The sequence below is a fragment of the Mytilus trossulus genome, chromosome 12 (assembly GCF_036588685.1).
Source record: "Mytilus trossulus isolate FHL-02 chromosome 12, PNRI_Mtr1.1.1.hap1, whole genome shotgun sequence".
Taxonomy (NCBI): Eukaryota; Metazoa; Mollusca; class Bivalvia; order Mytilida; family Mytilidae; genus Mytilus; species Mytilus trossulus.
In genome coordinates, this window is record NC_086384.1 from 58,054,723 (window position 1) to 58,071,339 (window position 16,617).

Consider the following 16,617-nt stretch of genomic DNA (forward strand, 5'->3'; position numbering starts at 1 on the left):
ACAGTAGAATGGTCATTTGGAAATCTCAAATATATCAATGTATTGAAGCAAACATCTGGGTCATTTTAGTGATAGATTGGAAATGGCTCATTGACAATTTTATGATATTTATATATTTCATCGTTTATTGAACAGGTGCTGTTGTGTTGTATTTATCACATCTTCATTCATTCTCAAATAAAAATACCAACATGTTTTATAAAACTATGTGTAAACTTAACTTATTATACAAACACCTTCTAAGACTTGGCATATCATCGAGGTTTTTCCGACAAATATTTGACCAATATGCCATACCCCAAAAAGGCACGTTTTTTTATTATATGTGAGTCGTATTGTCTCCTTGATTTGGGAATAGGTTTACATCATCTGTACTTGTACATCATGTCCAACTCAAAACATCAAAAACACTGCCACCCTGGAATTCTTAAAGTTTCGTTGGTATTGTTAGTTTAATTTGTTTACGTCGTTTGAATAATATAGGTTACAATGTAATGAAAATATCTCTTTATAATTTTTGTGTTCAAAGCATTGTCTGGATATTGCTTTACCATAGCACCAATCTTTCATTTATTGTGGGACCAAGTTTTTTAAATGAATGATTAATTTCAGAATGGAATTACAGAACAGTATGTAACGATACCTGAATGAATTTCATGTTTACCTAATCGAGTGAAAACTTTGGTGTTGACATCCTATATTACTAAGCGTATGTCAACGTTATCCTAATTCCGATATTGAATGCGCTTATACGATAACAGCGAAAGCATTTTATGTTCCACTTGTTTCAGAAAACATATCGCATGTTTTCTCTACATTCCAAAAAAAAAAAAATTCTGTGAATATTAACATTTAGAACATTGAGAATATTGTCAGTCAAATAACCAAGTTCGTCTTATATTGTATTTGTCTTCAATTCCGACCAACAAATCATTTTCTTTTCTGCTTTTAACTTTTGTCAGTACAATGCTTGTGTTCACTTAATCATATTCGTTGTCTTTTCAGATCAACTGGTATAAAAAAAAAAGTATGCGTAGCTTGGCGTCCGTCTTCGTCGTCGGCGACATTTACAATAAACTCCTTTCAAATTTTAGCTACATTTTTCAATATTGGAGTATTGCGTTGATAATTCAATTCGATATCATCGCCCGCCAACCAAATAGGCCGACATGGCTATAATAAGTACATATGGATAAAATGAAAGTATGTCTATTTCATTAAAACAAAATAGAGAAATAGAGAAATTCTGAAAGAGCAAAACTGTCCAGATTGTTGACCTTAGATGAATTTGGCTATATGGTTAAGCTGAACGGAGGGCCTACATTAAAATCCGTATGATGTGTATCTATAGTAAGTCACGCATATAGTTTTTATCATGTTTTTTTTTCCAAAATATGAAGAAGAAAAAATCACCAAGCGTTTTTTCACAATACAGTTTCGGAAATTTGTTTTTCATACCAACGTATGTAGCATATTTTATTATATATGTAGTTAGTTTTTGTACTGTATCTTTGACGGCTATGCCATCTGTTTTAGATGTGTTATTAAGACACTGTCTCATTGACGAATATGCCACATTTTTCTTTATCATTTGCGTCGTTAGGTTATCGTCTAGTTGACGTATCTGACACAGTTTTATTTATTTTCTTGTGTCGTTAGTGTTCTGTCTCATTATAAAAGAGGGACAAAAGATACAAAAGGAACAGTCAAACTCGTAAATCTAAAATAAACTGACAACGGCATGGCTGAAAATGAAACAAACAGACAAACAATAGAACACATGACACAACATAGAAAACTAAAGAATAGACAACACGAACCCAACCAAAATATTTGGGTGATCTCAGCTGCTACGGAAGGGTAGGCAGATTCTGCTCCACATCTGACACCCGTCGTGTTGCTTATGTGATAACAAATCCGGTAAATAGTCTCATTCAGAAGGTCACACACAGGTTTGAGTACGGTATGCTTGACCTACTTTCTACTCTGTTCAGCGTCGTTAAGGTACTGTCACAATGACGAATATGATTTTTGTTTAATTTGTGTTGAACATGTATGAGTACTGTGTCCGTGGTGTATACGATACATTCTACTTAAGTATATGTATCAATAACCTTTTACATTTCTGTTTTATCATGTGTGTTGTTTGAGTGACATTGAGCTATACGCACAGGGATTTGATGGTCGCAAATTAAGTTTACTGGCGACGCGTTAGCAATATTGTTATCTCCATTCTAATGAAACTGACAGAAACCAACGTTAAAACATGTATTTAAAATCTGTCATATGCCGTCTGCGCTTGCGCGTACGTCCCATAGCATCAATTGTCCAATTGATGCCATGTAAATAAGTGACGTTATCCAATCAACATGAACGTTTCAAACGTTGTTGCATTAGAATGACGAATATTCTACATCTTTTGTTTTAATATACGTACTAAGCATGTTGTCTTATTGACGTATATTCTATATTGTTTTACTATTTACGTCGTGAATGAGTAGTCATATTGACGTATATTCCACATCTATTTTTATTATTTGCGTAATAAAGATCTTTCTCATCATCTGAGGACTAAGAATTAAGTCTTATTGACGTAAAGTCCATATTTGTTTTCATTGTCTGCGTCGTAAGGTTATAGTCTCATTGATGTATATTTCACATCTGTTCATTATCTGCGTCGTAAGGGTAAAGTCTCATTGACGTATGTTCTGCATCTGTTTACTATATGTGTCGTAAAAGTGTAGTCTTATTGACGTATATTACACATCTGTTTTTATAATTTACGTACTAAGGATAACGTCTTATCGATGTATATTCCATATTTTTTTGATTATCTACGTCGTAAAAGTATTATTTCGTTGTGTATACACGAACCCCACCAAAGACTAGAGGTGATCTCAGGTCCTCCGAAAGAGTAAACAAATCCTGCTCCTAATCTGACAACCGTCGTGTTCCTTTTGAGAGAACGAATGCGGTTAATAGTCTAATTCGGTATGAAAGGGAAGGCGATTGTAATTGCGACTTAAGGAACATATCCGATATCAATTTTGAAACGGTTATTTCATATCGGGCAACCAACTCGTGATGGCGTCGATAAAATTTGCGAAAAGATAATTTCAACTTCCCCATTTGGAACTCTTGATTTAATAGCTTCCTTGTCAGCAACAATCCTCTATCAATAACATTATGATAGGAATTGCAAGCACGGGGATATCGTATCCATTGGGAGATATATACACCGTATGCAGGTGCTGCTGGAATGTTGCTACTTATAAATCGAAAATTCAGAATTGGAAAGCTGAAATCATCTCCTAATTACCTGTGTTGTAATGATATAGTCTCAATCGTATATTTAACTTCTTTTTATTACATGCGTCGTAAGCGTATAGTCTCATTGACGTATATGCCACATCTTTTTTATTATCAGCGTCGTAAGGGTATAGTTTCAATGACGTACATTCAACCTCTTTTTTATTATCTGCGTCGTAAGGGTATAGTTTCAGTTACGTACATTCAACCCCGCGGCTAGGTTATAGTCTCATTGATAGATACTTCATATCTTTTTAAAATCTGTGTCCTAAGGGTATATTCTTATTGACGTATTTCCCGCATCGCATCGTTTTATATCTGCCTCGTAAGGGTATAGTCTCATTGACGTATATTCCACATATGCTTTTATTGTCTGTGTCGTAAGGGATAGTCTAAGCATTGCTAATTGACTTATATTCTATATCTTTTTATTGTCTTTGTCGTTAGAGTGAAGTCTCATTGAGGCAAATTCCATATCTTTGTTTTATCTGCGTTGTAAGGGAAAAGTTTCATTGACGTATGTTCTAGAAATTGTTATTATCTGCGTCGTAATGTTAAAGTCTAATTGAAGTGTATAACACATAATTGTATTATCTGCGTTGACAAGGTATAGTTTCATTGACGTATATTCCACATGTTTTTTATTATCTTCGCGGTGAGGTTAAAGTCTCATTGACATATATTACACCTATTTCCATTATCTGCATCCTAAGAATAAAGTCCTTTTGATGTACATTCCACATCTTTTTATTGTCTGCATCGTAAGGGAATAGTCTCATTGACTAATATTTTACATCCTTCCATTATCTGTATCGTAAGGGTTAAGTGTTATTGACGTATAATACATATCTGTTAACTCTCTTCGTTGAAGGTTATAATACAAATGCTGCATATTCCACAACTTTTTATTATCTGCATCGTTAAGAATAAAGTCCCATTGACGTACATTCAACATCTTTTTATTATCAACGTCGTAATAGTAAATTCTCATTGACGTATATTCCGCAGAATTTCATTGTCGGCGTCTTGAGGTTAAAGTTTTATTGATGTATATTCCACATCTTTTTTATGATCTGCCTCATAGGGTATAATCTCAGTAAAAGTAATTTTTTGCATCTGCTCGTAAGAATAAAGTTCCATTTACGTACATTCAACAGCTTTTTTTATTATCTGCGTCGTACGAGTAAGATTCTCATTGACGTATATTCCACAGAATCTCATTATCGGCGTCTTGAGGATAAATTTTTACTGATGTTTATTTCACATATGTATATGCTCTGCCTCGTAGGGTATAATCTCAGTAACGTAAATTTGTTCATATTTTTATTATCTGCTTCGAAGAATAAAGTCTCATTGACGTACATTCAACATCTTTTTATTATCAACGTCGTAATTGTATAGTCTCATTGATGTATGTTCCACATAATTTCATTATCGGCGTCTTGAGGATAAAGTTTTATTGATGTTTATTTCACATCTTGTTATGATCTGCATCGTAGGATATAATCTCAGTGACGTAATTTTGTTCATATTTTTATTATCTGCTTCGTAAGAATAAAGTCCCATTGACGTCCATTCTACATCTGTTATTATCTGCGTCGTAATAGTAAAGTCCCATTGACGTATATTCCACAAAATTTCATTATCGACGTCTTGCGGATAAAGTTTTTTTGATGTATATTTCACATCTTTTTATGATCTGCCTCGTAGGGTATAATCTCAGTGACGTAAATTTTACATATTTTCATTATCTGCTTCGTAAGAATAAAGTCCCATTGACGTACATTCAACATCTTTTTATTATCAACGTCGTAATTGTATAGTTTCATTGACGTATATACCACATAATATCATTATCGGCGTCTTGAGGATAAAGTTTTATTGATGTATAGTTCACATCTGTTGCTCATCTACCTCGTAAGGGTATTGTTTCAGTGAAGTATACTTCAGATATTTTTATCATCTGCGTCGTAAGGGAAACTTTCATTGACGTATATTTACAATCTGTTTATCTATTTAAGTATTTGGCGATATGACAACCCTCTTTTTTTTTGTCGTTTGGTTGCTTTGGTTACTGTCTCATTAAAAATGTCACATGTTTTGTGTCTTTAAGGTACTGCATTAGTGATGTATATTTCACATATATTTATTCGTTTGCGTTATGGTTTCATTGACGTATATAACTTCGGGTTTCTTTCTTTCTTTGGCTTTCATATTTGAAAGACGTTAAATATTCAATATTGCTTCAAAAACATCCAGCGGTACATATAGGATCAGAAGAAACAATAATAATGTAATACGTACATCTATAAAATTGAGAATGGAAATGGGGAATGTGTCTACCAAAATAAACAGGAGGTAAGGTTTGGTTGTTCTTATATCGAGGACTAAGATGAAGGTTATACATATTATTTAGATTTTAAGTAATAATCTTCATTATGAATATGGAATTGCATAACCAACCTTTTGATCAGTGGAGCGTAGCAAAGATGTCTGGCCTGTCTTAGATGAATTCTGGGATATATATGATGGCAAATGGTAGGATTTAGTTGTATCAACAAATGTTTTGTCTTGTTGTATGTATATGTATAAGAAATTAATAGTGTATACACACTCTAGCCATATACATGCTTTAATGATATGTGATTCATGCTCGAAGATAAAAATTGTATTAATTTAGGCGTTAAAATTGTGAAGTTCATGCCTTTTGCAATGGTTCAAATTGGCTACAGGTATTGAAGTGAACTTGTGGTTATTGTGTGCACATTACAAGCAATGAGACAAGTTGTATAGTAGAGTTGTGTTTTCAATAGAAATTTGTCATTTGAAATGATTTGTATTGCACAATTTGTAAAAAAATTGTTAAAGATTTTAAACAGAAAAGCAGGCAAAACATGTCAGTATGTGCACTCTTGTTATAAGATGTATGTTTTTTTTATCGAGTCTGTATCATTTTCATGTTTATGTAACTTTATATTTAGGACTATCAACATAATAACAATGATTAGAAAAGATAGCAAAACATTTCAGTGTGTGCACTTAAGTTTTCATAGTAATTATTATTATAGGAAAATAAGAAAATGTGGTGTGAATAGCTAATGAGACAACTATCCCAAAAAAAGACTATAGAACACAATGAATAATAAAGAAAAACAGCTCATTAGCCTTGACTTTGAAACTGTTGGAATGATGAAACTTTTTTTTATAAATTACGAATTTATGTTTTGTAGGCCTGTGATAATAACAGATGTTGTTGATAAATGGCCAGCTATAAACTGGACTAAACGTTTCTTTCAACAAAATTATGCAGATGAAAAAATTGTGGTGAAAGCTGTTGTGGTGAGTAGGTCTTTATGGTGAATGCTGTTGTGGTGAGTAGGTCTTTTCTCTCTCACATGATTTGTCTCTCCTTGGAAGCTGTTGTGGTGAGTAGGTCTTTTCTCTCTCACATGAATTATCTCTCCTTGAAGCTGTTGTGGTGAGTAGGTCTTTTCTCTCTCACATGATTTGTCTCTCCTTGGAAGCTGTTGTGGTGAGTAGGTCTTTTCTCTCTCACATGAGTTGTCTCTCCTTGGAAGCTGTTGTGGTGAGTAGGTCTTTTCTCTCTCACATGAGTTGTCTCTCCTTGGAAGCTGTTGTGGTGAGTAGGTCTTTTCTCTCTCACATGAGTTGTCTCTCCTTGAAGCTGTTGTGGTGAGTAGGTCTTTTCTCTCTCACATGAGTTATCTCTCCTTGAAGCTGTTGTGGTGAGTAGGTCTTTTCTCTCTCACATGAGTTGTCTCTCCTTGAAGTTGTTGTGGTGAGTAGGTCTTTTCTCTCTCACATGAGTTGTCTCTCCTTGGAAGCTGTTGTGGTGAGTAGGTCTTTTCTCTCTCACATGAATTGTCTCTCCTTGGAAGCTGTTGTGGTGAGTAGGTCTTTTCTCTCTCACATGAGTTGTCTCTCCTTGGAAGCTGTTGTGGTGAGTAGGTCTTTTCTCTCTCACATGAGTTGTCTCTCCATGGATACAAATAAAATATTTGATCGATTATTGTGTTTTGATAAATTAAATGACTTGTAAATAAAAGACATGGTACAATGTTTATATATATGTAAACATCCACATACCATCAATTAAACAACACAAAAAACCACAACACATTCATGCATCTTCAATATTCAGGATTGTATGTATATAGTCCACAATTTTTCACTCCAAAAAAAATATTGTCAGACAGAGGCGCCAATATTAGAGTACTTTTTAAAATAATACGATTAAAACAGCCCTTATACTATCAAAACAGCAGATGACATTGTCCTGGTCATATAAATCACGTCATCTATATTGCTTTTTCGGACCGGTCCAATATTTCAATACGGACTGGCAATGAATCCTAAAAAACATGTAAACATATATTGTCCATGTAATTCAGGATTCATAAATTGCCAGTCCGTATTTGAAATATTGGCCCTATATTCATGATATTCACGTCATTGCCAGGCAGTATTGGAAATATAGTATGATTGCCTTGATATATATAACTTATTGTCTTTACTTTAAACAGTCTATGACATACTTTGCCATGTGCACCATTTTTCAATTGCTTTTTAACAGTAGTTCTTTTAAAGTGCTTCTTCTGAGAAGTCCAGTTATCAAAGTTTGTTTCTAACTCATGTTAAAATAGCTGAACAGAAATGCAACAAATTGAATGATTTATGTTTTTCTCCATCAGAATAGAAAACCAGCAGCATTAGCAGTTGACATGGACACTTTTATAAGTGAGCTGGACACTTCTGGACCAAATGGTTGGACCTATCTTGAGGATGAACTATTTATAGTCACCAGACCTGAACTGAAGAAAGATATTGGTCCTAATGTATGTAATGTACAGATATTGGTCCTAATGTATGTAATGTACAGATATTGGTCCTAATGTATGTAATGTACAGATATTGGTCCTACTGTATGTAATGTACAGATATTGGTCCTACTGTATGTAATGTACAGATATTGGTTCTACTGTATGTAATGTACAGTAATACTGCCACTTTAACTGTAGAAAAAACAAAAATTATAGTCAGATTAAACTGTCATGAAATCAAACTCATAGATTGAAAATAAACTGACAACGCCATGACTAAAAATAAAAATACAAACAGACAAATGATAGTACAGAAAACACAACATTGAAAACCTAAAGACTAAGCAACGCGAACCTCACCAATATTAACTGTGATAAGTCTCATATAAATTTGATACAGTAAACTAGAGATAAGTGATTAATGGTTATTTGACAATGAATTGAATATATAAAAACACCAACTTTGATTTGATTTTATAATTAAATTTGTTTATTTTATAATTACAACAACAGGTGGTATGTTTGAAATACTACAGCATAATTATTGATCTCTAACATTATTACATGTTTAATCATGCTCGTCCCAAAAAATCTAAACCAAAAACAAGTGCAATTCTTAACATTGTTAGCTTTATGAATCACATTATTCTGTGTTTAATTACAGGTGTATGCAGAAGAAAATTTCTTTAATCTGTTCCCAGATGAAGTTAGACCATGGGACTGTTTGATGTTGTGGGGTTCACAATTTTCTAGGTCCAGTTTACACATGGACCCTTACAACTGGAATGCTACTAATGCTGTTTTGTATGGACAAAAGTCATGGATGGTAAGATATATTGACATTCATTTATATAAATTGTCCATCAAAATGGCCTACCCTGCCTACTGGCCATTCTTAATTTTATATAAATTTCCATTAAAATGGTTATTTGAGCCTACCCTGCCTACTGGCCATTCTTAATTTTATATTAATTTCCATCAAAATGGTTATTTGAGTCTAGCTACCCTGCCTACTGGCCATTCTTAGATTTTACATCAGTTCAAAAACACCATCTTGATAGTACATTTAGTGCTAATCTAGAAAGCAGAAACACAGCTATATAGTAAATGATAAGTATTACAGAATACCTAGGCTACACTTACTTAGACTTAAATTGCTGCTTATATTCAATCAACGAGTAAAAGCAGTAGGTCTTTTTTAAATAAATGAATCGATGTTAACAACAACCGGTGGTATGTTTGAAATTCTTAATGTGGTACCCAACACTTTCGCTATAATTAATTTGGCTCGTGTTGATTTCATAAAATTTTGACAAAGTATTTACTTTGATCCTTTAAAATGTTTAACAAAAATATAAAATTTCAAAAGTTTTGAACCAACCATTTTATTAGAAAAATATATAGCAGATTGACAAACACCAATTTTGATCACTGAGAAGCTTCATGTTCCCTTTACAATACAATGTAATTAAAACGTTTAGATGACTTTACAGAGTTATCTCCCTGTAGTGTTAGGTACCACCTTAAACATAAGCATTGATCTTTATCACTATTACACGTTTAATCATGCTCACCACCCCAAAAAATCTAAACCAAAAAACAAGTGCAATTCTTAACATTGTTAGCTTTATAAATCACATTACTCTTACATGTATCAAAGCTTAATTTGAAATATATAAAAAAGAAGATGTGGTATAATTGCCAATTGAGACAACTGTCCACAAGAGACCAAAATGACAACAACATTAACAACTGTTGGTCACCGTAGGGCCTTCACCAATGAGCAAAGCCCATAATGCATAGTCAGCTATAAAAGGCCCCAATAAGACAATGTAAACCAGTTCAAAGGAGAAAACTAACAGCCTTATTTATATAAAAAAAATGAATGAAAAACAAATATGTAACACATAAACAAACAACGACCACTGAATTACAGGCTTCTGACTTGGCTCCACATACATAAATAATGTAGCGGGTTAAACATGTTAGCGGGATCCTAACCCTCCCCTAACCTGGGACAGTGGTATACAGGGATCTCCGTGACCTGTTCAACGATGGTGCAAAAATGAGCAAAACCCACACTGCATAGTCAGCTTAGAAGCCAGAAAGGACAAATTTAAATAAAACAATTTATGGGAGAAAATTAAATTCTTATTTTGGATAATTTTCCTTTCAGGACTATTAAGTATTTAAATGTCAGTTTTTATCAAGGAATAGTCTAATGTGTAAACTGTTGAAATAAATAAAGGGCAATTATTTTTATATTTTTGTTTACAAGCTTTTTCCACCAGGACAGGATGAGTTATTATATATATATCCAAACAGGAAATGTCATTTTCCACTGGATTGTGTCAGATATGATAGGTATAAATACACATATTGTTGTTGTATACATTTACAGACACATTAGTGGTATAACGTTTTGTTACGAGTAACACATTGTAATTCTATACACTTGTGGTTGTGATATGTGTACTAAAAGACACATTAGTGGTGTAACAATTCACTGGGGATAGAAGTTTTAAATTCATAAGAGGGGCTCGCAGGTCTAAATCATTTTTTTTATTTAATATAGGATTTCGCTATAATTTTCTAGAAATTAACTTTATCTTATACTTAATAGAAAAATGAAATAACAAAATGGGGTAAACAGTTCATTTACAATCACAGACTGCCTTGGAAAGAATCATACATTTTTGTTAATTATGTCCTTTTTTTCTGTTGAACTAAAAGGAGAAATATCGGTAATATCGAAATAAAAAAAGAACTAAATTACAGAAAGCGCTTAAATTTTACAATTATTTATGTACAGCTTATTCGAAAACAATATTAAAAAAATTAGGTCACCGTTGAGTTAAAAAAGATATTTCAATTCTAATGCCAAAAATTGGCATTTTTGCACCAAAGGGAGATAATTTTGAGCTTTTTCAATGATATCTACATTTTAAAAGTCACCTGGGGCCAACAGGAATTGTTTTTTTTTTGGAATGATTTATATAATATGATAAAGTATGAACTACTAAAGGGAATAAATAAAATTTGTGATGAAAAATAAATGTTAAATTTTTTTCTCAAAATCTGCGAGCCTCCTTAAGTTTAAAATCAATAAAAGTCTTACACATGAACAATTGAACACTTGCATAAGGTTGATTCCTATCTGAATCAGATGTACTCTTTAATCGGGTTGTTGTCTCTTTAACACTTACCCCATTTCCATTTTCAATTTTATGCTTAAAATCTTTCCTGAGGTATTGCAAAAGTACATAAATAATTGTGTGTAACGTTACACTTCTAACACACACTTTAAAGATGTTCTTGGTGTTTGTCACTGCTTTAAAGCTTGTATTTGTTTACTATAGTAATAGAATTTTCATTTAGGCCGAGAAAAAAAAGACCTGTGTTTCCGTTAACCCAACCGACCCTGTTTTTTTAGCCCCGACCCTAACTTTTTTTATTGGATCTTCCAAAAAAAAATTAAAAAATTTATCAATCGATCCTGTTTCTGATAGATGACATAATATTTTTTCTCTCTTGCTTCCTCTTGCATAGAAAGCCAGTAAAACATTTTATTAATGTCAAAAGATATTCCAAATAGGTTAAAATCCTAGAAAGGAGAAGGTCCGGTAAGGACTCATTTTGGCCTCAAATTTTAGTTTCATCTGACGACAGTAATTTAGCATGACTTAGTGGTGCTACAACCTGATATATCAGCATTGTATTGTCAAAAACTGCCCATATTTATGTAGCAGAAGCATTCAACTGTCCAATAAATAACTAAAAGTTTACATTTTAACAATTTTGTAAAACTGCCATATTTTGGGGCCAAAAAGGGGTCTTACGGGACCAGGGTTTCCCCTGGGTCAATTATTTTTTTCGCCACCTCTTTTGCCAAAACAATATATTTTTCGCCACTTTATTATTTTTTTCGCCAAGTAACCCCCCCCCCTAAATAAGAAATGGTTTTACAACAGAACGAAGCATCTTATCACTTGAAATTGATCCCTCATGTAAGGTGTAGTCATTACATTGAAGGGTTACTCTCATGCCTCTCATGTCAACCTTTTGAATATATTTCTTCATAACGACAGTTTTCTTTTCTAGACCATCGTAAATAAGTAAAACTATATGCTTGAAATACGTGTGTCACTGAAACGACTTTGGAGTACCCACTCAAATCAATGATCTATATGAAAGTTAAATGATAAAGTTTTAAATCAGAGATCTTTTTTGCTTTTGAACATTTCCCGTCATAACAACGATTTTCTTTTCTGGACTATCATTAAAAGAAGGAGAGGCAGCATAAAAATTTTGCTTCAAACACGTGCGTCGCAAAGTGGTTAATAGTTCCCTTTTGTGACATGTGACAGAAGCCATTAAATCATATCATTTTGTCATATTATAACAATCAACACCTTTATTAATTAGTCCTTTGATGTCGATAGCTATGAGTGCAATCAGCTGATTATTGATTTTCTGTCAAAATCTTAACGAGTTCAAGGTGAATTCCGAGTATTGTCTGATTGGTAAAGTCAGAGAAACCCGAAAAAAGTAAATAAACGAGATGGCTGAAAATAAATCGTTTTATATATTTCTTTCGCCAAATTCTTTTGCCAAGGATGAATTTTAATCGCCGCAATTATTATTTTTTCGCAAATTGCGAAAATGGCCACCGCCAGCGGAAACCCTGTACGGGACCTACTCCTTTGCACAACAGATGCTTCAAAAACATTGCAAATGGCACACTTCCGGTTTTTGAAACTAATTATGGATCCGGACTTGGACTTGGTAAACCTTGATAATTTTCAAGATTTCATTTACGATGCAAAAAAAAAAAAATCCTACCTACCAACCCTATTTTTCAAAATGATGTTATTGGAAACACATATCTTTTTTTTTAGGCCTTAGAATATTTTCCATTTGTGAATCATTGTTTCAGTAAAATATGTATTTGCTGAGTTGTCTTGCATTAAGTTTACCTTTTTAGATTTTTTTTTTTTGCACCTTTTAAATTATTATTTACCATAGATCATAGATATATGTAGATTCATGGACATAAAAACCCAACATTGTTGAAATATTTAATATTTTTATGACTTTCTTTAAGTACTCAGATTTGTACCAAACTTGGACAGAAGCTTCTAACGATCAATTTTATTTTCTTTGTATAAGTTTTCCATTTGTGTGTTAATTGTTGTAAAATTTGTATTTTTCTGAGTTGTCTTGACAAATGCATTTAGTTTACCTTTTTAAAATTATTTATCTTTTGCAACTTTTAAATTATTATTAACATTAGATCATTGATACATGGATTATACACGACCTTATTGAATTATTATTTTTTTTTTAATAACTTTCTTGGATTTGTATCCAATTAAAACTGAAGCTTCTTACCATCAAAAGATAGTATGTAGAGGAAAATATTTGACATGGTACTTCACCTGCATCAGGAACTAGCATCAGTAATTCATGTAAAAATACTGAAATCTTCACAATTTTAGTATCTCTGCAAACTTTAGACGTTTCTTGGCTCAAAAAGAAGTGGCTACACTTGTGTTTAGTCTTAATATTTTGGAAAACACTATGAACATGATGAAATTAATTTTATTTTTCAATGGTAAAAAATTGTTATGCAGAAAACAAATGATTTTACAGTAAACATTTAGCTGTTCATAATGATGCCTTCTGAACAAGATTTGCTTGCTTTTGCAGATTTCCATAAAGCTTTTTTATTTGTCATATTATCCTAAAGTAGCTATCATTCACTGTTTTCTATTTTCAGCCCTATTGATGCTTTTGTGCCAGATTCAACCAAGTACCCACATTTTGATAAAGCTCAGTATCTAGAGGTTACAGTTACTGCTGGAGAAATGTTAATTATCCCAACTGGATGGTACCATCAGGTAAGAGGAAGTAGGATTTGGAGATTAAATTGATTTTTAGCTCACATGGCGTCCGTCATCCATTGTTAAATTTTACAAAAATCTTCTCCTCTGAAACTTCTAAGCCAACTTTAACCAAACTTGGCTACAATCATCATTACGGTATCTTGTTCAAAAAATGTGTGGTGTGACCTGGCCAACCAACCAATATGGCCTCCATGGCTAGAAATAGAACATAGGGGTAAAATGTATATTTTGGCTTATAACTATGAAACAAAAGTTTTTAGAGCAAATCTGACATGGGGGTTAAATTGTTTATCAAGTCAAGATCCATCTACCGTGAAATTTTTAGATGAATCGGACAAGGGGTTGTTGGGTTGCATACATGACCTCATTTTTATGGTTTGATTCATAGATCAACGTTTAGCTTTCATGATGAGGTCTGTTTCTTATACATATAATTGTTAATAGGGCAATTTTGATCTGTGTAATATAAACAACTGCATATAGAATTATTATTTTGTTGATTTTCTTTTTATTTCATATTTGTTCTATGTACTACTACAACATATATATTTCCATGGTTACAGGCATTTAACGAAGAGGAGACTCTAGCTATTTCTAGTCAGATCATGAACAGAAATAATTACCTGGCTGTGTTAGAGGAGATCATTAAGGGAGGGAATATCAGTAGAAAGAAATTACCTGCTTATTTCAATACACTGTTACCACCTGATCAGGTAAGAAATAATAACCTGGCCTTGTTAGAGGAAATCATTAAGGAAGGGAATATCAGTAGAAAGAAATTACCTGCTTATTTCAATACACTGCTACCACCTGACCAGGTAAGAAATAATTACCTGGCCTTGTTAGAGGAAATCATTAAGGGAGGGAATATCAGTAGAAAGAAATTACCTGCTTATTTCAATACACTGTTACCACCTGATCAGGTAAGAAATAATTACCTGGCGGTGTTAGAGGAAATCATTAAGGGAGGGAACATCAGTAGAAAGAAATTACCTGCTTATTTCAATACACTGTTACCACCTGATCAGGTAAGAAATAATTACCTGGCGGTGTTAGAGGAGATCATTAAGGGAGGGAATATCAGTAGAAAGAAATTACCTGCTTATTTCAATACACTGCTACCACCTGATCAGGTAAGAAATAATTACCTGGCCTTGTTAGAGGAAATCATTAAGGGAGGGAATATCAGTAGAAAGAAATTACCTGCTTATTTCAATACACTGCTACCACCTGACCAGGTAAGAAATAATTACCTGGCCTTGTTAGAGGAAATCATTAAGGGAGGGAATATCAGTAGAAAGAAATTACCTGCTTATTTCAATACACTGTTACCACCTGATCAGGTAAGAAATAATTACCTGGCGGTGTTAGAGGAAATCATTAAGGGAGGGAATATCAGTAGAAAGAAATTACCTGCTTATTTCAATACACTGCTACCACCTGATCAGGTAAGAAATAATTACCTGGCCTTGTTAGAGGAAATCATTAAGGAAGGGAATATCAGTAGAAAGAAATTACCTGCTTATTTCAATACACTGCTACCACCTGACCAGGTAAGAAATAATTACCTGGCCTTGTTACAGGAGATCATTAAGGGAGGGAATATCAGTAGAAAGAAATTACCTGCTTATTTCAATACACTGCTACCACCTGACCAGGTAAGAAATAACTACCTGGCCTTGTTAGATGAGATCATTAAGGGAGGGAATATCAGTAGAAAGAAATTACCTGCTTATTTCAATACACTGCTACCACCTGATCAGGTAAGAAATAATTACCTGGCTATGTTAGAGGAAATCATTAAGGGAGGGAATATCAGTAGAAAGAAATTACCTGCTTATATCAATACACTGTTACTACCTGATCAGGTAAGAAATAATTACCTGGCTGTGTTAGAGGAGATCATTAAGGGAGGGAATATCAGTAGAAAGAAATTACCTGCTTATTTCAATACACTGCCACCACCTGATCAGGTAAGAAATAATTACCTGGCTGTGTTAGATGAGATCATTAAGGGAGGGAATATCAGTAGAAAGAAATAACCTGCCTATTTCAATACACTGCTACCACCTGATCAGGTAAGTAATAATTACCTGGCTGTGTTAGAGGAGATCATTAAGGGAGGGAATATCAGTAGAAAGAAATTACCTGCTTATTTCAATACACTGCTACCACCTGATAAGGTAAAAAATAATTACCTGGCTGTGTTAGAGGAAATCATCAAGGGAGGGAATATCAGTAGAAAGAAATTACCTGCTTATTTCAATACACTGTTACTACCTGATCAGGTAAGAAATAATTACCTGGCTGTGTTAGAGGAGATCATTAAGGGAGGGAATATCAGTAGAAAGAAATTACCTGCTTATTTCAATACACTGCCACCACCTGATCAGGTAAGAAATAATTACCTGGCTGTGTTAGATGAGATCATTAAGGGAGGGAATATCAGTAGAAAGAAATTACCTGCTTATTTCAATACACTGTTACCACCTGATCAGGTAAGAAATAATTACCTGGCGGTGTTAGAGGAAATCATTAAGGGAGGGAATATCAGTAGAAAG

The 16,617-nt window shown here is 33.3% G+C and overlaps 1 protein-coding gene across 1 annotated transcript in view; it reads left to right on the top strand.

Moving 5' to 3' along the window:
• Window positions 1–613: 613 nt before the first annotated feature.
• LOC134692626 (uncharacterized) overlaps window positions 614–16,617 on the top strand; it is a 30,942-nt gene continuing 14,938 nt past the window's right edge. Inside the window, exons 1-8 of the mRNA XM_063553085.1 lie at window positions 614–629; window positions 5,784–5,847; window positions 6,540–6,648; window positions 8,022–8,165; window positions 8,815–8,976; window positions 10,429–10,514; window positions 13,930–14,050; window positions 14,620–14,814. Coding sequence (XP_063409155.1) covers window positions 614–629; window positions 5,784–5,847; window positions 6,540–6,648; window positions 8,022–8,165; window positions 8,815–8,976; window positions 10,429–10,514; window positions 13,930–14,050; window positions 14,620–14,814 — 897 coding nt within the window. The remainder of the gene's footprint in view (window positions 630–5,783; window positions 5,848–6,539; window positions 6,649–8,021; window positions 8,166–8,814; window positions 8,977–10,428; window positions 10,515–13,929; window positions 14,051–14,619; window positions 14,815–16,617) is intronic.